This window comes from Lacerta agilis, chromosome 2 (assembly GCF_009819535.1).
Source record: "Lacerta agilis isolate rLacAgi1 chromosome 2, rLacAgi1.pri, whole genome shotgun sequence".
Lineage (NCBI taxonomy): Eukaryota > Metazoa > Chordata > Lepidosauria > Squamata > Lacertidae > Lacerta > Lacerta agilis.
In genome coordinates, this window is record NC_046313.1 from 63065084 (window position 1) to 63088257 (window position 23174).

The 23174-nt window shown below is 40.2% G+C and overlaps 1 protein-coding gene across 1 annotated transcript in view; it reads right to left on the bottom strand.

Moving 5' to 3' along the window:
- Window positions 1–4129: 4129 nt before the first annotated feature.
- The window catches only part of CLINT1 (clathrin interactor 1), a 62834-nt gene continuing 43789 nt past the window's right edge, over window positions 4130–23174 (bottom strand). The window contains 9 exon segments of the mRNA XM_033140377.1: window positions 4130–5818; window positions 5821–5919; window positions 6733–6946; window positions 7782–7889; window positions 7891–8024; window positions 8027–8077; window positions 11243–11329; window positions 17960–18032; window positions 22316–22556. Of these exon segments, the coding sequence (XP_032996268.1) occupies window positions 5565–5818; window positions 5821–5919; window positions 6733–6946; window positions 7782–7889; window positions 7891–8024; window positions 8027–8077; window positions 11243–11329; window positions 17960–18032; window positions 22316–22556 (1261 nt within the window). The 3' untranslated portion in view covers window positions 4130–5564.

Below are 23174 nucleotides of genomic sequence, written 5' to 3' on the forward strand. Positions count from 1 at the left end.
AAGTCCCTTTTCAACATCAACCGAACCCTTCAACTTGAATGGGGAAGCAGAAATCCAAGAACTTTACAGGTGTCATAGCTGCCATGCGAGGAATTGCTTCCTGCAGCTACAGCTCTTCTCTGCCCCATTCATGATTTTTATTTCCCCCACCCAAGCAGGCAACAAATCACTGGTTTGGAGCCAGATGGCTCAGTCAAAGTGAGGATGCAAGAGTGCTAAAGGATAGAAGGGCCCTAATACCTAGTGGCCAGAAAATCATGGGACTACAATGCATGAACACTGTAATGTAGCTGGATTCTGTTGCATAAGTAAAACCTTATCACACAGATATGCAACCAATCATGAGAGTCTTTTTTAAGAATTACCTTACGTGGCTGTTTTGCTCCAGCTTTACACAAGCTCTGGCTAAGGGCAGCTTTAATTGGGAATTTTCGTTTTCCGGAGCCATTTTTCTGCATTGGTGTTTCAAGACATAGCACTCTATTCCATGCATTATCGTCACATAAAGGCTTGTCAGAACTTGTCAGAAAGTGACACATAGAATGGCCATGTTTGATACAGACACCAGTGTTTGCCCAGTACAGGTCAGGCTGATTTTCCCTTGTTGGTTTTCTTGCTGGCTCTTGTTCCTTTGGCCAATGGGTGGGGTGGGAAGGATTACAAAATTGTTTGTGGATGGGAGTAATGAGGGAGGCGTTTCTTCCTGGCAGCTGCCCTCCCGCCCACTTGAGAGAGAAAAAATATTCCTGATGCTCATCAGAGTCTATTAGTGAAAAAGGAAACACATTTGAACACTTTTGAATTCCCTCTTCTTTTTCTAAGTGCCAAGAGTATCATATTCTTACCAATTTGACAGATGAAATTTTTTAGCCCAGTTGAATGCCAATTGAGGCCTAAGTCAGTCATCTAAATGGGTTTAGTGGAACTTATTCCAGGCAAACAGGCACAAGATTGCAACCATAGTAACTATTGGAATACAAATTAAAATGAGAGAAGAAAATTTGTCTTCCAAAGTAATTTGTAAGTAAAAAATGGCAATTTGAGCACATTCCAAATCAAAGCTTTTATTACATTTCATATTCTACACACACATCTCAATCTGTGTTTCACTGCTTGCTACTGTGGATAGAAAGTGGGTTTCACTTTTGGGAAAGTAAGATGCAGCTTTGGAGTGAGAACCTAAGAGCCTAGTACACAAGCTATTTCAGGTGGCTTGTATTGCAACGTTGCAGAGCTGAAAGGACTATTGCTTTTCCAAATGTTGTTGGGGATCAAATGGAAGTCAAACTTTCTTTAAAACCTCCTCAGACATTTTGTAAATTCCAGAAATAAGCTATACAGTGGCACCTTGGTTTTCAACCGCTTTGGATTGCAACCCATTTTTTTTTGGGGGGGGGGAGAAGCCCCATTGGCAAAAGCGCGTCTTGGGTTGCCTGCTTTGGTTTACAACTGGACTTCCGGAACGGATTATGGTTGTAAACCAAGTTACCACTGTAATTAAACAGCCAAGAAGCAGCCTAGTATGGACTTGCAAGTGAACCTGCTACAATAGTGCATTATGGCAAGGTCCTTTTGACAGTTCTAGCCACACAGCAACATTATTTTCCAGGATACTTCATTCCATTGCACCTCCCTCTGGTCCCTATTCAAGCAGTCAGCGTTTTGCGCCAAATGAACAGGTTAAAACCTCATTAAGCGATTTTTTTTGTTCCCCAACTCCACTTTTAAAGTTTTTTTAAAAAACAAACAAAAAAATCTACTCCTGAAAACATTGAGACCCTTCCAAGCCTGCTAATGTTTGGATGGTGCTGTTTGGGCTACATAAGGATCTAGACTCAGAGTATGAGTCCACTATAGCAGTGGTTTTCAACCAGTGTGCCGTGGCCCCTGGGGTGCCTTGAATGATGGTCAGGGGTGCAGTGGGCAATACTGGCCTCTGTCCCTTTCCTTCCTTCCTTCCCTCCTCTGATGCCCTCTTGTGTCTCTGCCTCCCAACGGCTTGCACAGCTGTTTATTGCTGCAGCCCTGGCTATAAGCTCTGCAGGCAAATGGTGCCTCTGGGAGGCACCTCTCTTTGGGGTGGGGGCAGCTCAGAGACCAGGGACAGCAGCAGCTACCTGGAGGACTCCCAAGGAGAGGAGAAGAGGCTGAGGGAACACTCCACAAGGGAGGGTGTTCAAAAAGGGTGAGAGGCTGCCAGCTCTGCAGGCAAGGGGTGACATAACTGGGCTCCTGAGCCCCTCAGAGTGCTGCAGAAAGAAGGTAGTTGGTCAAAGGAGCCATGGACTCAAAAAGATTGAAAACCTCTACACTATAGGATGATGGTTGCTGCACTGAATACCTAGGTAAGATAAAGTGTCCTGGAATACACATCTCTGGAAACCCGAGACCTGGGAGAATATAAATGGTTTTAAGCGCTGGTTACATTTATTGTTGATATCACCTTGAGTGCAAGATGCCTGCTTACATTATGCAAAAACTTCATTGATAAATCCCTCCTGCCCTCCTCCTCTCCACCAGAAGTGTCAAGCTCCTCTTTGCTGATGGATCGAGATGAAACAGATGCTGCCATAAATACTCTTGTTTAGTGGTTTCAGATGCAGTTTCTGTTTTGTAGAACACACTGAGTGCTCAGGTTATCAGCAAGCGTGCACCTGTGCCATTTATGCCTTTGCTAGGTCCTAGTGTTCTGCGATGGCATAGTAAATGCATTCCGAAAGACAGCCTTACAAAAAGACCCAAGCATACTGCTTAAGTTGCATACAACATGATCATCTATTTTGGGTGGAAACTTTAAATCTGAAACATACCAAGTACCTGATGAATGTGAGTCCTATTGCCTTCTTCGTACAATCTTTTCTTATTTTTTACCTGCCAGTCCCATGACATCCCAATGTGAGCCTGTAAGGCCTTATTATATTGCCAAGCCTCTGAAGGTTGCTTTGCAACTATCTGCCATTTCTTTTTTCTCTGAGCAATTGTTTATTTTGGGGCAATTTGTGAGATCTGCACATCAAGGTGGAAACTCTTGATACTACCATCCATGGTGGTTGATTGAACTTAACACGATTATGTAGAGAAGCAAGCTTTGGGAGTATCCGCTTTTATGGCTGTGCCTTTTCTTGAAAGTTTGACAATACATTTTTCACAAGCAAACACAAGTTACTGTATGCCCTAGCACTTTGTGGCCAGGATTAAGAGTCACAGGTTTTCAATGTTTGTTATGCCTGCTTTGAATGTGTCACTGTTACTATCTGAACCCCTTTGGAAAGCAATAGGATTCAATCCTAACACAGAACTACTACCAAAATACTTCAAGAGTTTCACAACATTTCCCGAAGAAGTAAATCTAGTCCAGTTTCAACACTACTTTGTTCCAACTTGCTTTTTGAAGCATTCTTTTAAAGCCTGAAGAGGCACATCCCAGCCTTTCATTGTATTGTATTGTATTGAGAATATATTATTGGACTTTGTGCCCTGACAGAGAACAGTAGAACGAGGTTTTTAAAAACAGGTTTGACAACTTCTCCATTCCCCCCGAAAACTGGTTTGCTCCCACCTCCTGCCGTTTTGTAGGTTTATTTTTATTTTACTTTTTTGCTTCTCAACATCTGTCACAAGACAAAGTTATCAAGACAATTCCCACAAAAAGTTCAAGGGTTTCAAAACTGGAGCTGAAGAGAAGGCGATCTGTCCCGCACAGCCAGTAAAGCTTGTCTTGATTACTTTGATGTAACAACACTTGAAAGCTCTATTCTTTGAAACTAATTTAAACACATTGAATTGTTGAAAGATTAAAAACCGCAGTCAGCTAATTACACTCACTCTCATCTCTTATTCAGCAAATGAATCACTTTTCATTACCACTTAGCTGAAGTACATGAATTTCTGCCTAATTAGAAATGTTGTAGATGGAGCATTAGCAAGGCTGGAGTGGGTCAAGATATCTGCGCTGCTTCATTTTTAATTCCTAACAGTAGAGTCAGATAGGGAAGGCGGGAGATAAAAAGTCATTAAACAATTTTAAATTATTTATAAAAATTACTTTGCCCAAATTATAATTATTTCTCCCCCCCCCAACTGCTCTCATAAAATGTCAAATGGAATGAAAGGAGAAGCAGCCCCAACATTGTTTTTAATGAACACTTTAATGTTATGTATAACAGAACATTATGAATACAATGGAAATAAAGTTTTATCAATTTAATAATAATAAAAAATCCAACATAAGAAAGGGGAGCCAATAAAGTTTCATACCTAGAATATAGTATTCATTCTCAGTAGCAGCCCTGGCTCTGTGAATATAAACTGAACCCCTGCATCCCAGACTAAAAATCATGATCTGTGTTTGAACCTAAATGCAGAATGGTAGCAGGAAAAGACAAAGCCTTTAATTTATTAATTCATTTCCTTTATTTTCATTAATTCATAAAATCTGACTGCTACAGGTTTCCTTTAATAATAATAATAATCTATATATTTATTTATTCATTCATTTATATATATTATTTAATCCCTTTCTATTGGATTCCGCAATTGCTAAGGCCATATTTACATAAAACAAATGAAGTCACCAAATGTATAAAATTTAGAATCCAATGTTGTTGGATTAACAAAAAGTTTAGAGGTGTTCTTTATTAATTTAAAGATGTTGTTTCTCTTTTTTGTGTTGCAAGAAAATTTTTCTTGCATTTTGACTGTCAGTGATGTAAACAGTGACCCCAGAGACCCCAAGGGGGGGCTGCCACTTTTCACTGGAGTATGGCTGCAGAAAAACCACCCCAACCAAAACCCAACCATTTATATATATATGTATATATTTTTTCTCTAGAGTGCTCTGAAAGGAAACCATACAGCAGTCTGAATGAAGTTTCTACCAGTTCTGCATTGCGTATTAAAGCAGAAAGAGGTAGGAAAACCCCACCCCTCCCACCCTCTTCATCAGCAAATTGCTTAAAGAGGTCTATAATAAAAATTTGGATAGTATAGCAGTGTTGCTGAAAGAGTAGCAAAAGTATATATACATTCCAGGTCCCTTTGAATTAGCCATAATCACATATGTACGCCATTTTTTTTTTGGACAAAAATATATATATATTCTTATAAAAAATTGATCAGCATACTTTGACTTCAAATTTGACTCAGTGGTAGGAAAAGGAACGGATCCAATTATGATAAATAGATTCCAGGAGGGGGAAAAGAAATCAAGTATAAAATTAGATTCACACAGATATACCCAGCCCCCAAATTCCAGAGTTTCCACAAGTTTCAAAGTTAAAACTAGTTCTGCCATCTAAGAAAGGCTTTTAATTCTCTTGTTAAAAAAACAAGACCTAGTGATTGCAGTATCAACCACATCACTCGGTGGAGGACGTTTTCTTCACCAAAACTTTAACAAAAGTAGGTTGGGAGTTTACAAAATGACCTTTGGGTTCTTTATGTGGGCTCCTTTAAAGTAAGCAATAAAAGAAAAAGAGAAAGCATTTGATCAGCATTTTCAACCCTCACCCCAGCTTTATTTGTGCAGCTAAAATCCTTCATTTAATCTGATTGGTTTACAATCTTTATTTGCTAAAATTTGCAAAATTTGCAAAGGCATCTTGCTTAGGTTGCACAGTTCCGGGAGTCATGGAGGATGCCACAGCTATATTAGTAATGCCCATGCCCGACAAACCCATTCCAGAAGTTGGCACTGCCATGTTCACATTCATTCCCATCATGCCCTGGTTCATCATAGGTGTGCCTCCCATGGAAGCCATCCCAATCGTGCCAGTCATCACAGTGGGCATTCCCATTCCCACAGGAACAGGCCCCCCATCAATGGGTTTGCAGGAGGTCGAGCAGGCATCATGCTGGGTGGTGAGTTGAGGCTCATGGTTGCAAAATTCTGAGACATCACATTCATCGGTTGTTGCATATCTATGGGGGGGGGATGAAGTTTTAAATGTTAAGGTGATTTTTTATGATATTTCTATCATTCAAAGAAATACAAGTATATTCCTACCCAACCCTTATTTAACATATTGGCTGTATATTAAAAACAAAGCTTATAGTAATTCTAAACTGATCCTTAAAGACATCATCCAACATATTTCTTTATGTCTGACAATTGAAGTCCAGCACAAATCCTAGTTGTCATAGTTCCCCTTCCTCCAATTCTCTTCTTCTTTCTCCATGGCCTAACCATGCTTTGTCTAGATACCCACTTATTTATTATGCTCAGGGATCCACAAATACAGTGTATTCCCTCTACATTAGATCTTTTTAAGTACAACTTTGCTAGCACCTGGTTTAGAAATTGGGGGAAAGGGAGAGGAAATGAAAATTCTGTTGAACAAGAATCCCCTTTCACTGCTGGGGGCTGACAGTTCAAGAGTTGGGAGGAGACACACCAAAATGTTTTTAAAGGCTGCACATATCATTAGATCAGGGTGCAGGGAAAATTCTAAGCACAAGCAGACCAATATAGTTTGTGATCCATCACGCTGAAACCAAGACTGAACTGGTCAATCAAAAGTTGTGCACACCGAAGCAAGAGAATTTTTAAATAGTAGTAGGCTACAAAAGCTGCAAATAATATACTCTGGTCACGAAAAAGAGACAATTTATAGGTGCTGAGGACGACTAGTGTTTTGGTTTTTTTTTAAAAAAACAACACCCACCACCCTTGATCAAGAATATATTCTGAAGAGTGACCTCATTGAAATACATGCACAGCAAGAATTGTATTACTTACTTGTTGCTGAATCATTGTGTTGAGTGATGGTTGCTGGGGCTTGGGAAGGCTGCATACAGGAACTAAATTGTCCAAACTGATATTTACACTAGGATCTGACCAATGTGGATGGCAGGGTTTTGACCTACATTTTTGGGGACCATCTCTGTGCCCCATATTATAAAGTGGATTTCAGGCTTCTGTATCATTGGGTTAACACCGTTGCAAAGGCTAGAAGCATTAAAGAAAGAAAAAAGAGATCTTTAGAGTTATGCTACAAATTGCCAACACTATTTTACAGCTATAATTTATCAGAGAGAGGAGTTCATCCAGTCTTCATTAAAGAGAAACAGATGGACATTTATGTCTTCCTAAGAGAACTGAAGAAAGTTGAAGTTCATGCTCATAAAATTCTCAAGAGCATCTCTTTAAGTACTTACCTATCATCTGGTAGTCTCTGGAACTGTGCAAGAGTGTTTAATTCGAAGTGCCTTGCCTCCCCCTTACCTAAAATACTTTCTCTGAAACATCCTTCTATTTTAGATGCTTTGGAAAATTCGTTTTTCTTCTTACATTTACAGTATATCCCTCCTTTCTTCCATCATGGAACCCACACCAAGTAATTCCCATGAGGTCTGCACTAACCAGACCCTGACTTGCTTAATTTCAATAGGTTAGTGGCCTCATGTGATTCCAGACCATACTGATCAACTAGTTGCTAAGTTTTCCAAGTCAAAGACTGTTTTCAATAGCCAACTACTCTTAACTGGGTTAAAACTATATGTGAGCCAGTTTGTCAGAAAAAAGGTGGCACTGCCCACCCTCACCCCCTTGCTACAATCAAAGTGCCACAAGTTTGAAGTCTACCTTATGTTCTACAATTCTTAATTACTTTAGATGCCACCTCTCTCAATTTACTTGAATCTTGAAGAAAAAAGAGGGGCCAGTGAAGCAAAAAGGCAAGGAAAACACTTTCAGAGCTCTAGAAAGCTGCTTAAGTTAAGTGTGTGTCAAAAACTATCCGTTGAGTAAACAGTAGTCAAGGGACTGCAGAACAGCACCATACCTGTGACCTTGACATAGGCAGATTGATGCTGACAGTGCTAGAACCCATCCTAGATAAATTCATGCTTTGGGAAGAGGTCATGGTGGCTTGGGAGGTACCCATCAAATCCAAAGAGGTCAGAAGGATTTGAAGCAGCTGGAGGCTGGCCAAGGCTCTGCTGAGCAGAGCCACCAAAGAGCTCAACAGCTGGCTGAGCAGAGCCACCAAAGAGCTCTCCAGCTGAAGCAGCAGGGCTTGGAGAGGTTTGTTGAAGGCACTCCAGTCGCCAAACTCTCCATTCCCACTTGCAGTTGTACCTGGGGAGGGAAAAGAAAGGTAAGAGTCTTTATGAAAAGCACAGAGCAAATGCCCATTCCATGAAGTGAATACAAATGAGAGCCGATGTGTGTCCATCCAGATTAACATCTGCAGGTAGGATCTCCATCTGGACATTACTCTCCCTCATGAATTATTCCAACAATTTTTTTAACAGGGAAAGCAAGGGAGGGGACACACACACGAGAATGAAAAAGTATGGCTGGTTATGTGCCACCTGTGGAGTCCACATGAATGGGACATAGATTTCCTAACAGGCAAATCTGCAGGATCCACTTTCAACACATAAGAATGTAGCAGGCACAAGAGACACCTGAAGCATAGCAGAAGTTCAGTATCTAAATTGCCAGTAGCTCAAAATTGGGAGCCTTAAGCAAAGCTGCAAACATTAACTCATTGATGTTTTGAATCAATCACTGTGAACAAGGCTGGTCTCACAGTCGTAAGAAGTCATAAAAACAGCAATTTGTTCAAACTCATCTGATTACATATACATTATTTGCTGTATAGAGTTATTAAACTGGTACAGCTAAGTGGGATACCAATAAAATAATGGGCTTTCAAATTCAGTTGCCTCAGGGTGTTTATCTCACCTCTGTTGTGCTTGTTAACAGCATTGTGTAGTATTTATTTAGCGCTCTATGGGAGCTTTGATAAATATGCATTCAAAGCTCACACATGCTCTCAAATCTTTGTACAGCATGTGCAGAGGGCTGCAATACATTTAGTTCTTTTAATGCCAGTCTGCCTGTCTTTACATATTTTAAAAATACACATTTTACTTGAATAAACTTGTGAGTGAAGCTCCAAGGTGTAAAGATCATGAGGAAATGGATGTTGGTTTTTTAAAGTGAATGAGCCCTTTGGTATGATCATCAATTGCTAGCCACTGATGAGTATTTCAGTTTTTGAAGCGCAACAGTTACGTAGATCTTACTATTGTAGCCTGATGCACAGACAAAGGCACCTAGGGCACACATGCCAGCACTGGTTTTCACATAGTTGAACAACTTGCAATTTACATTTAACTGTTAGGCCTCATCAGTGCAGACGGAAAAGAAAGCATTCAAAATTTAAATCAATGTTCACCTGACAGGTTTAGGTCTGAGAGATGAGAGACCCTGCTGATTTCAGAATAATCTGGCCTGTACAGCCAGCTAGGAATAGTGATCTACAAACCTGCCTATTACTTAGAATCTAACTCACCTAATCTTAAAAGCTTGCAATAATTTACATTCATGTCAATAATTCGTATAGTACCTGTTTCGCCTGGGTATAAAACCCTTGTTTTAATTAATTTCTCCTCCACAGGTGGATTAAAATTTAAGTAAGGAAGGGCAGGGAGGGAAAAGTACATCCATCGCTTATCTGTGCACTACAATCCACTTTAACGCAAGCACTGGGCTAGAATTCATTAGCTTGGGGCAACAATGAAACATTTTGCTTTGATCTCCCTTACAAAAGGGACTTTATTGGGAATATTTCAATTAGTACTGCCTATTAAAAATTTAAGCACACTTAAAGTATTCCTGATGGATAAGTAAATGCTGATTCTCCAGTTACGGGATGCTCATATCCAAACACAAATAAAGGAAAGGGGGAGAAGACAGAGGCATTTGATGCCACTCTTTGGGGAACTTTACCAAAGATGATTAATCAACAAAAGATTGGGGGGGGGGGGTTATTGTTCAAGAATGATTAATCATTGCTGGCTGCTTGCATAAAGGTGATTGGTGGAGATTAATCATATTAACACTGATAAAGGAGTATGATCAAGCTTAGACTGCATTATTAGCATAATAGGATTTGAGCACCACAAACCTAAAATTTCAATAACCTGCAAAATCAAGGCAGAACATTATTAAAGCTTAAAGTATTTAAGGGCACAGTTCTCCTATCCCTCAATACAATGCATTTTATTACTGATGGCTGCAAGGAACACCACACTTTCTTCTATGCAATATGCTTTGTGGTAGAACAATTGTTTCAGCTACTGCTTGGTTCAAAACTCTTTGAACAATCCCAGCTCTGTTGACCAGCTATCTTTCCTCAGTAGTAAAACATAAATGCATTGGGTCTTTTAAAACGTGATTTGGGTAACAGCAATTATTATAGCAGTGTGGCAAGAATACAACAAAAGGCAGTAATTTAGGGCCAATCATAACATTTGTATAAACTTCCTCACCCCTACAAGGAGCTCTGACTATGTAGTTTTTATGTTTTTTCTCCCCAGTGGACATTTTTTTGTTTGTGTGGAACTTAAATAAATCAGTACACACAAATTAACAGTCAGTCCCCCCCCCCCCCCCGCTCTCTCTCTGGACATGTAGCAATCCTGCCTTATTCACAGCACCTATTGTCAAATTCTAAATGTTTATTGGGTCAATTCTAGCCTTCTTCCAAGAAAGTACTTTAATATAAATTGTGGATTTGTAGCATACAATTCTTAAGAGGCTTATTGCAGATTACATAAATTGTTACCATTACAGGTAAAAGGGGATGGAGTACACAACATACTAAACTATAGCAATAGCTACTACTCAGTATTAATTAACTGGAATTCATTGTTGGTACCTGTGAAAATCATTCCAGCCCAGTGTTTCAGTTAGCTTCAATTAATGTTAAAGGTGTTTGTGAGGGGAGACAAAGTAATGATCATTACTGCTGTATTAATTCATTTAGATTCATTTTGGTGCTTGTAAAAATAATTCCAGAGCAATTATTTCATTTATGTGTGTGTGCATGTGTGTCCTCTTTGCTGGGGGTATGCATATGTATGCTGTTCGTCCCCATCCTTCACCTGGGTGGATTTTGCAAGTGTGTGGGTGTCCAAGTGCACACGATATATGCAATCCTCAAAGGCGTAGCAAACCCTTGATGTGGCCTTTGAGCTGGAAAAGGTAAGCCACCCCTGGGCGAAGGGTCAAAGGAAAAGCTCATTCCCCAAATAATTAATCCCTCTACCCCGAAAAGGGAGCTGATTTTACAATGAAACTGCATCACAATACAAAGCAGCAGAATCTAGCACCTTTAAAATGAGAACTCGACATAGAATTTAATCTATTCTGGAAGAGAAGACACTTTCAAGTAGCGAGAGACCAAAATTTGAGAGGTCGGCTTTCTGTTCCACTCCCTTGGCACTGTACCTTGTGATGGGGGGCAGCCTGCGGAGGCAGAGGCAGCGGCAGCAGAGCTAAAGTCCGCAAACCCTCCGAAGGGGTCAGTGGCTCCACCTACAACCAATCAAAGGACCTGTTGTAAATTAGTGAACACAGCCCCAATCGAGTAGCAGTTTACACCAAATATTAAATATTATATTTAAATATCTTGTACGTGGAGTCAAGATATACAGTTCTGGGAAATGGTGCAATCCATCAAGCGTATTGAAGCTCAAAGTACTTAAGGGCACAGTTCTCAAGTCAAATTCTATCCCTCAATACAATATATTTTATCACTGATGGCTGATATACAAGGATGGTTGTCATGGTACAAAAACTGAAATATGTGGAAATCCTGCAAACCAGGCTGCAGGAACAAAACCTGGGTGTGTATGCAATCGTACTCTTGTGCTTTCCTCTGACTAGTTTGTGGGGAGTTTCCACCCTCAACTTGTTCACTATTCTGGCATGCACAAGCATGGAAGAGAGCACCATAAATGATCATGCGTTCAATGAAGATTGATTCAGAAGGGTGATAGTCCAATCAAAACAAAATGTCACAAGGCATATACATGGCTGAAGTCTTTCTTTCTTTCTTTTTTGTACACAAACAAACCTGTCAAATCGAATTATGCCTGCTTTTATGGTTAAGTTATATCCCACCATTTGCACATCAATGCAAGTGGTCTATATTCAACTTCATAATTTCAGTAATAATTTACCAAGGTTGCATGGAACACAAAACTGGTGAAGAACCAGTGTAGGCTTGGAAGAAATATCACACAGTAAAGATTAATGCAATTCTAACTCAGGTACTAGATATAAGAAACAGAACAAGTTTTTATTGGAGAAATGCCTTTGTTTGCTTATTATGCTGCATAGAATGAAAAATTTAAAAAGGCCTCCTTACAAGTTAAATCTTGTGAGACTGAAAGCAGGAATGACTTGCACAGGATTTCAGATTCAAGGTTTTAATGCATAAAACCTGCACTGGTATTCATTTTTTAATAAGTTTGCTTCCTTTTCAGAATAAGAACATTAAAAGTCCCAGTTGTAGATACTAATGATTTATTTACTACAAAATACAGTGTCTTTACTATTCTTTCCTACACAATTTTTATCAAAATAGTAAAGATTCACAGCCTCTGCACTGGTCATTGTTCTGTATATCTCCTTATGTCAAGTTTGAGGACCAAACTAAATAGGATGATTGCCGCAGGTGGGGATGTCTGAGTAGGAATGGGAATGCTGTACACAAGGAGGGCTTCATTTTATCACAAATGCTACAGTTCCAACAAAAACCACCCCCTCCCAAGCTATTAGCCCTAAAAGGAAAGCCCCCATTCAAATTTTTAAAATTGTGGACATTAATTGGCCCTCTGAGAGAAATACATACAGAAAATAGGCACTTTCTGCAGATATATATTTTTTTTCTGTGAAGGAAAATGTCTGGGTGAAGCAACTCTCCGCCACCATCTCTTTAATAAAGGGCTTTAGGCTTCTAGTTGGCAGTTTCCTCCTCCGAAAGTACCGAAAAAGTGATGGCCTTAGCTGTTGCCGTTTGTCCTTAAAAGATTTCACCTCTGAGCAGTCACACCCTTCCAAGGAGTACCAGCAGCTCAATTATTCTGCTTTTAGTGTTTGCGTACATTATATGGGTTACATCACAGCTGCTTAGCCTGCAGTGCTTAGAAACTAGCCAGGTGGGACTGTAACATCTGTGTTGCACTCAAACACCACCAGGGACAGCTTCCAACATCTGGTGCCATTTCTGAATTGTCTTATCGCTGCAAGACATTCTGCTCCATCTGCTGCTCTCAACTCGGTTAATTAAACTAGAACCATCGCCTTTTTAATAAATGGCTGGCAGTAATAAAAGGAACAATTCCCTTTCTAATACATGTGTACTTGTATTTCTTTTTAATGCTATTTTATTTTAGTCAATGATTAGGAAGTCATACTTCATTTTCAGATAGGAGCATCTCCCTTCAGAATGTACATGGATATGTTATCAAATAGGAAATATTAATAACTGCAGTAACAAGACCCTCCTAAAGTCTTATAATAGGTGAATTATGTTGTAGAGCATATCCAAAAGACAGACAGATTGGGCATTTACTAGTATAGATCTTAAATCATTATGGGAAACTGTGATGGAGTTTTATGCAAAGATAGGCATCACTTTTATCTAAGCAGCTTGAGGATGTACAATACATTTGCGCTATCCAGAAGATGGAAACAAACAGTATTTACATGGCATTGCATGGCATATGCAACCCACGTGCACATGTCATATCCGTAAACACTAGCATACTTAAATGATTACAAATTTCAAGACCATGGTTATTTGAACTAGCAGCGCTAGTTTAGACAATATAGGTAAATGATACCAAATACAGTGGTACCTCGGGTTAAGTACTTAATTCGTTCCAGAGGTCCGTTCTTAACCTGAAGCGTACTTAACCTGAAGTACCACTTTAGCTAATGGGACCTCCTGCTGCCGCTGCGCCGCCAAAGCACGATTTCTCTTCTTAGGCAGAGTTCTTAACCTGAAGCAACAAGCGTACTTAACCCGAGGTACCACTGTAATCAATTTTAAAGTAACAATAGTATGGCAAATGTTTAAGCCAGTTAAAAATCAGGTGAAATCATTTGGGATTAATCTGCTTCTGCACATATTTTGGTGGTCCCATGCTCTATCTAGTTGCTTCCTCAGAAAACACAGAACGTTTCTTCAAAGCTAACAGCAAGTCTATGAAGATGGTTACTTAGGATTCAGTGCCAGCACAGCCACCTGGTGTTGCTAGTCGTGCAACAGGGTGAGCTAACAGCTACCATTTCCATATGAAGCACTGCACAAAGCTGTTTCATTTTCTTTTTCTATCCTCTATTAAATGATGGAGATTTGTATTAGGCATTGCTCAAAGTATTTACCCACCCTTTCTTGGGGGAAAAATGCTTCCCACTGTCTTGGTGTGGACTAGTTGCTTGGCAAGCACCTCCGCAAAAGCATGAGGTTTCCATGCCACTATCTTTACAAAAGAGATCAATGCCTATTGCGGCCCCTTTGCTATTTTGTGTGTGGCACAAGCTAATGGAGCCATGCTCTTTACAGCAAGTAGCACACAGGTTGGGGAAAGCAACCTCCTTAGGAAGGACAGTGCTAATCTTCACAACATCATTAGCTAGCCTCAAAGACTCCCAAGTGAGAGCTGTCTTTATAAATTAACTCCTTCCATCTGTCTCCTTAGGGCAGCAGAAGATGCTATTTGTGGTGGCCAGCTGGTAATGTGTCTCATCTCTAGGACATCTTCTAAATGCTGATGTGGAAAGAGCGGGTAAGCTTAACTTCCACTAAAGGAGTGAAAGCAGAATAATTGGCATTAGCCAAATGGCAAATCCAGAAAAGATTTCTCAAAAGAAAGATGAGCATGTTCTGTTCTCACAGCAACAGTCTATAAGATCAGGGTTTTTCCAGATAGGGATTTAAATTAATAGTTGAGCACTCCTTCAAATTATGGGATAACGGCTGTAGCTGAGATCCAAAGAGCTGCATACACAACTGGAAAACTGCTTGAGGGTGGGGGCATATTCAAGTCACAATGAATCCTACCCCATAAATCCTGACTTTCAGGAGATACTTTTTAGGAAGTTGTAAGGGAGTGCAATAAAAACAGGAGCTTGAAAACCCCAACCTATTTGCCTCTTGGGATTCTCAATCTGTTGTTGCATCAACTTTAGATTTGTGGAGAACAAGGGGAATATCAACATTATTTATAATAGATGATCTACCTGTAGAGAACTGGAATGAGAGCAGAACATTTTATTATATCCAGACATGTTTCAAGTGTTGTAAGAAATGCTCCTTCCTCTGTATTCATTTGTAAGACCAAATATATATGTACATATGCTGTTGTCAATATTATAAGGAGGATTGAGCAATCTGCCCATTAACACCCCATTTACGTATGAGGCGGTGGGAAAGTCAGGTAATACAGCATCAATGCAAGCAAGATCAAATACAATGCTAACCTCTTTGAACTAAGGTGCCCTTTAGGTGAACCTGTAGCCACTTAAGTGTCATTTCAATGCAGCCTGAGCTGCATAGGAGCCACTCAGATTAAAGTGTTTCTCACACAGCTGCAGATGTGTCTAGAACCCTAACCCTAACCAATCCTTTTCTTTAGCCACAGGGATAGCTCTGTGCCTATAAGATTAGCAGGACATCAGTGAGTGCTTCAAACTAGTGGGAGCCCAGTTTTCTCAAACAAAGCCCATGGTAGTAGAGAGGTATGGGTCATATATGCAATGCCTCTTGCTACAAATCTTAACAGAAGCACACCGTTTCATTGAATCATAAATGAAAAATATTGTATTAAAAATATTCTATCACTGTAGAATACTCCATATGCCAAAGAAGAAGCAGTGTCTGTCTACATTGTGTTATGATCAGGTTTTAAAGGGAATTATGAAACCAGATGGTAGAGAAAAACACAATTAAACCTAAAAGTAGAATGCTTCTAAGAAGACTGAGATCAAGAACTTAAAGATGTTGACACCATTCCTGCATTAAAACACAGCTTTAGGAAAGTGGAAGGCTTGAGCACTGTTCATGTATGTTAAAAACCCAGTAAAAAAAAATTACGGTAGACTGAAGAGATATTTGCTGGGGAAGGAATCTCAATGCCCAGTAACAAAGACTCAGCAAAGAGACTCCTTAAGTTTCTATACAACCACCACAAGCTTTTATTGCCCTAGCCCAAGGCCATGGCCTCATCCAAAAAACAGTCTAGATATATCTATTTCTTAATATGGACAGCTTCCAGTCACATTTACTGCCATACACCCACCTACTCACAAGAATCCAGAATCTAAAATCATACTATGTACAAGTATATTATGCCGACTCTCGTTCTCCAGTATACTGACAGGAGAAGAATTCCTGTGCCTCTGCAAAGTTTTCAAGCTGCTGCTTGCATTTTCTAAGGAACCCCTCAAAAGCAGGGACTGGCAGGAGGCAAAAGGATAAAGCTTAACAGCTGTGGCCTTAAGTCCTGCTTATGAGGAGATAATTTCATGTTATTTTCACTAATTAGTATACACAGGACAAAAAATAATAAAATAATAGTAATCCTGGGGGCAAAAAAATGGTTGCGACTGTTTGAAATATTGCTTGGGTTTAATAACTAGTAGAGGTTCCAGATTTAGCCAATCATTAGCCAATCATGTACAGTCATACCTCTTGCTCCATCTGCTGTGGGTTGCGTTTTTGTGGGTTGCGAACGCAGCAAACCCATAAGTGTTTTGCATGGTCTGCGCATGCGCAGAAGCGCAATAAATATTGCGCTTTCATACATGCGCCATATCACTGCTCGGGTTGTGGACTTTTCGGGGTGCGAATGGCACCCCGGAACGGATCGTGTCCGCAACCCGAGGTACCACTGTATATACTTGCTGCACCCAGAGAAGCATTCACACTAAGGTGTTTGTGCAAGGCTCATCAAAGGTCCCCAAAACGCCAGCTGTTTATGGGTCATGGGACCTGCTTGCATAAGGTGCCTCAATTTCATTTACCCCCCCCCCAATTATCCCACTCTGTTCCAGAGCATCCCCTGCCCCACTGGAGAATCTTTTTAGTGGATGCAGGGAGCTGCTGTTGGAAGAAGATGGCAGGAAAGTCTCCTTGCGGGAGCACTTCTATGGAACCAGCCCCATGCTGAAAATTTGTATAGGAGTTACACATTCTGTCAGAATCATAACAGTTCACATAGCCCAAAAGTACAGCCACACCTTTTCAGAAGTTCATGGTTATTGTAAATAGGGGATGAAAGGGGGTGGAAAATAATCTTTCCACTAACAACGTTAATGCTGTGTGCTGAATCTGTTGAGAAATTCTTCCTTCAAGAGAAAGCATTGTTTCAGTTACACAGCTCTTAATCCTCTTCTTAATTTGCTCACAGGTAATGTGGATTATAAAACTGCAGCTATCAACATCCAGCCACCTAATATAAGATTGATGATTCTACGATCATGCCAGCAGAGCAGTGAAGATATGTAAATAGAACCATCTTAATATTTCATGTCAGCCACAGACAATCTTTGTCCTGATATGGCTATTCATTGTTTGTTTGTTTTTAAAATATACCAAACATGCACTCCATTATAGAAAGTAACATTTACTTTACTGAAGGCTCAGTTTCACTAGTCACCAAAATGGAGTGAATGAATTGAACAGTTTTAAAGTGACCAAGAAACATAGTTATTTCTGAGGTCATCCGGGAGTCAATGGACAGGAAACAAAAATAAGAAGTAATAAGGTCACTTTTGTTGTACACATTAGATGTGACTTGTAAGTCAGCTACTCTCACCATTGCCTCTCTCTCCATGTGTAACACGAGAAGTGTTGAAATCTGACTGGATTACATGCTTTTAAAATTAATTATGAATAACATTGCATTTCAGCCACCAGAGTTCCTGACAAACTGACTTAGCTGTGAATATTTCTAAGGTGCTATGGTTATTATTAATCTATACAATATGGTAATTTGCATGTGGTTCTATGAATAAATACACAGCTCTATATTTAACTGACTGATACCGTTTTCCTTAGCTTCCTAATGCACGTTTTTTATTTCAGCAGTACTAAAATGTACTAGGCCCAAAGCTACAGCTACTGCTCAAACAGGACATAGAAATACATTTTACCTGTTGGGACTGATTGATCAGCACCATCGAACAAAAGATCGACCAGGTCACCGGATGACTTGCTGCCAGGAACCTAAGGACAAGCACAAATGAACTGTTTTAAGAAATATGGTTATGAGTATGCAAAGGTGTGTGTGTGTTTTAGGGCATCTGAATGAGGACTGTTTGTGGCAAGAAATTGGAAAACTGGAGTAACAGAGGGAAAAACAGATCTGTGTAGCACTTATGATAGCCTGCATCAAACATTGGTTGTTACTGGAAATCAACTTATATTAAGAGCATTACAAAACTGAAGAATGTAAAGGAAGTTATTATTGTGCAATTTGATAACAAGGATTCTAAGCAGTTACCTCCCATCAGACAATGTGTGTGGAAAGGTGCAAAAATATTTTTAGAAAACACACCCATTCCACCTAACTATTAAACATAGCAGAGGCTGAACTATTTCTTAAAATATTCCGCACCTTTATAGGTTTACTAACATGCAAAAAATAAATAAATCATTTTGAGACATTCAAAATACTAGAAACATCATTTGGTCAATTGTAAGCTGCCTAGAGTTTTAAAGCTTGATATCTTTCTGCTTATAACTAAATTTGTATAGCCTTCTTTGTGCTTTACAATAGTTTTTAATCCTCTGGTTATTACTGCCTTACCTCTGGGATTATTCCAATTAAAATGAAAGGCTGATATTAGGAGTGTGATATCTAAAGGCACCAAAGAAACTGAAAGTTGACTTTGAGATTTGAACTCAGCATCCCAAACATGAATATATTTAATTGGAAGTAACTTCTTCATTTCCTGAAGTAATTACTTCTAAGCAACTATGGTTAAAACTGCATCCCACCCCAAGTAGGTCCATCTTCTTTTCTCGGGAAATTGGAATAAAGTGACTGTTATACCAAAGGTGGAAGGTGTATTTTAGGTTCTGTTTCTTTGATAGAATTAGCAAAATGCTAGATACCAGAACACTAAAAGCATTATTTCAGAAATTTCTGTCACAAAGTAGAGGTAGTGTGATTTCTTCTGCTGCTACAAGGAAGGAAACATAATCCATGTATTAAAAATCACAATATTATCTTGTTGCATGGGTGCACTTTACTGAATCCTAGATTTTTGTACACGTTCACAAAGGATGGCAATGGATGAAAAGTTGCTTTTCCTGGAGCACCATGCAATTTTAATGGATTATAAACCTTGGCACAAAGACAAGTACATCTATGGTAAACTCTATGCACCTGGGGGGTTTCTAGAAAACTTGCTCATTACAACATTAGCGATTATGCAGACACAGGGCTCACTTTAATTTGCTTTTAAGAAGTTCCCTCCAGTACACTTGTTGAAGACTCTGACTCTTGGGTGGATGGAGAAAAAAATTGGAAGCAAAAAAAAATCCAGGATAACAAGAGGGAAAGGATGCAATACCAAACCTAAGGTTGCAATCCAATACACACCTGCCTAGGAGTGAACCATTGAAAATAGCAAGACTTCCTCCTCAGCCAACATGTATAAGACTGTACTATAAGTGCGCCTATGGATTTAATGAAGTTTGGGAGCACTGGAGAACAAAATTTGTCCCATCTAAGCAGCAAGCATGTGCAGCAGATTCTGAACTTGGGGCGCAACTGAAACATAGAATCATAGAGTTGGAAGAGACCACAAGGGCCATCCAGTCCAACCCAGGTGTTTCCTGCTTGGCAGGGGGTTGGACTGGATGGCCCTTGTGGTCTCTTCCAACTCTATGATTCTATGTTTCAGTTGCGCCCCAAGTTCAGAATCTGCTGCACATGCTTGCTGCTTAGACATGACACTTGGAGAAGTAGAACTTACCTATGCTGCAGTGCACCAACATCTCTTTGATCCTGGGCCCCCAGCCACTACACATGCAATAACTAGCACACAGGCACAATGTCTGCCCAGGCTAAAGACATGAGGCATACAGTGCACAAACGGGCAAACAGATCCAGTTTAAAACACAACCTCTAGACATGTGCAGCCCCACACGGTTAAGTTCTTCTTTCTTGCCCTATGCCAAATATAAATTTGTAGCAAAGTACGTGTCTGGGTATGGCCTTAAAGGACAGGGCAGACCCAGAATTAAACATTCCATTATATAATAATACAGTGAGCCTGCCATGTATGCAAGGGTTCCGTTCTGGAGGTCCTCCCGCAAAGGCAAAATTGCATAAAGTCAGGAACCCTCAGAGCCCCAACCCCCGCAATCACTCCTACCTCTCCAAAACAGACCTTGCTTACTGGGCTCTGAGAAGGTCATTAAAGGGCCCCGACATGCTCCCAGAGCCCTCATGCCTCCTTTCCAAAGCCTGATAAGAAAGGCAGAGGGCTTAAAAAACTCTATTTATTTAAAACGTTTGTACCCATACAGTTGCTTCCAAAAGAATAAAATGCAAATAAAAAAAATCAGCTACACAAATTAAATAGAACTTTCATTTCTAGATCACCTATCTTTCATGCCTTTTTGTTTGAATCAAGAGTTTAAGCTTTCCCTCTTTTTAAAGTGAAATTCTTATACAAAGATCCTTGCCTTTTCTGAGGGCATCTTCAAAATAAGTTATTGAACAGAGATACTTTGGGTATACTAGGTCCATACGTTAACAGAAGACAATTTAGATGTAAAGGATCTGCTTGCTGGTGGATCAGTGCACTACCACATGGTCTTTAATTATGGGAATACTTAAAATTTGTACCATCCGATTATAGAATTCACTAAGTTTAAACATCAGAGCTGTCAAACTGCTGTTTTTACAACTGGGCTAATTCAAATAGTAAAATAGTTACAGTGGAAAGGGAACACTCTCGCTTTCCTTCATTGTTTCCTGACTTCATTCCTAAGTAGCATCACTTTTAGCACAGACTCGGCAGTGCCAGAAAAGTAATATGCATCCTCTTTCCCTCCATCAATGTGGGCAAGAAAAAAAACCCCACTGCATTACGGCGGAAGTAAAACATGCTTTCACATTATGGTCTTAGTGTACTTACCTATGTAATATAGATACAATCTCTAGTATTCTAGCTTCCCTGAGGCTGACATGGGAGTTTTTAAAACTGCCCATCTGTTCACTTCATGTCTTCAATCTCCCTGCAATTTTGAGCTTGACAGATTCCATCAAACAACGACTTCTGATTCCCCTGGTCTTCAGACATTAAGTGATCCTTCCACTTCTTGAGAATGCTTGCAAAGGTGTGGCAACAGATTTTATCTCATTTCCCTCCTTTATAACAAATAAAAACTTCCAGCTGAACTGAAGAGGTGGAATGCTCAACCTGGATTACATTCAGTGTACATTATACTTCTATTATATACAGAGTTGTGTTTGATTACAACCTGGATTATAGTACAAAATGGAAGTAACCCTAACATAAGCGCCCACAATTTTAGATTGGCTAGGTTCCAGCCCCAGGCAAGCTTGGTGATACTTGGTGGAGGTTTTGAGAGTGCCTTTGTCCAGCAGCAGCCAAGGAAGCGCCCACTTCTCTTTCCTGCTATGGAGGAGGAAAGGATGAGAGTAGGAAAGGATGACGAGAGGCTAAGCTGCTCTTCTGCAAAGTTGGGAAGAAGGTTGCTCACAGTGCTCCATAGTAGGTGGGTCCTTCCTGTGACAGATGATTCAGTAGTTTCCCTGTCTGCTGAAGTTACGACACCTAATGGAACGCCTAGGTCCCTCTGCCTTTGCTCCTGGATAAATAAGTGCCAGAAGCTTTTGCAACTTCCAGGATCAACTACAGGCAGCAACTATTTTAGGCACATCTGATATGTGTGCGTGACCACACGCACATTGCACTGAACCCGGAAGTGAACCAAAAACGTCCCCAAATGGGGTGGGACAGATGGGGCATCTGCAGGCTTTTTCAATGGCGTTTCAAATATATGTGATTTCAATTAAACGCGTGGTGCCTTGGAATTTAACCCCCATATAAACTGGGAGTTGCCTGTACAGGTAAAAAAGTTCTACATGGAGCTTCCCTTGAGATTGACTAAGAAGTTCCAACTAGAGCTGAATGCTTATGTCTGTGTGTTGGAAGGCCAAACATACTTAAACCTATTCTATAGCAACCTGCCCTAGTTACCAGATAGTTTCTTACTTTTGAAGCCCTTCACAGCCTGCGATTCAAACACCCTGGAGACTGTCAAAACCCGTATCAACCTAGGTGCTGCGTCATTCTTTGGTCTGAGCTTCTTCTATATGCCTAAATCATATGAGATGAGGAGCAACTGCTTAACCCAAATGCAGTTCCAGTGCTTTCAGTGAATTACTCCCTATGGCACACTTGAAGACTCCAGATTTATTACCTTTAATGAAAACAGTACTTGATTAGGAAAAATGCAAATTCTACCTTTGCTGTAGATTGCTGAATGTAAGCATTCTGGTCTGGACTTCCTTTGTCCCCTGTGTAATGTGCAGCTGCTCCCAGGTCAATGGTTTTGGAAGGATTTGCTGTGCGCTTGTGTCTGGTGGTGGTGGTCTCTGTGGCTTGTGTAATATGGATGTGTTTTGTGGTAACTGTCTCCTCCTCATCTTTGAATTCTCCTTTAGGTGATTTACCTTTTCTAGATTTCTTTTCCTCATCGCTATCACTGTGAAGGGAGGAAACAACAAAAACCACGTTACAGACCAAAAGGGGAACAAAAGAACTTGAAAAGGTAGCTAGCAAAAGTATCTTGTCATCAACATCTTTTAGAGGGAATTTCAGTCAAGGAAGTATTTAAGCAGAGATTTTCTAAACAAGCAAGTCTGTGGTAGGCAAAAGTGGGTGGAGCAATGGTGGTGATTCTTATCTTTATACAGAAGACTAGAATCCAGCCAGACTCAAATCAGATATTTCTACTCATAGCCCATGTCTAGGATCCACCCCAATTTCTCCATCCACTATCCAGGAAAGCAAAAGGCATTTTTGCTGTTCAATGATACATTCCAGTCAAGCAAAAGCATTTCAGGAGGATATGGGGCAGGGATGGTGGTGGTGGGGGGATAACTCAGAGAGGGAGTATGGGCTGGGGAGAAGCAGGGATGGTGGTGGAGACTACATTCAGTTCCTGAGCCAGAAGTTCCCCATTCCAGTTATAAAAGATGTTGTTTCAAAGTTTCCCAAGCCTACCACCCATTTTGTGACTGCTTTTGACTTTGTACCATTACTAGCCAAGCTTGCTTTCTCAATTAGAGAATTATGTGTGTGTGGGGGGGTTGCTCATTAG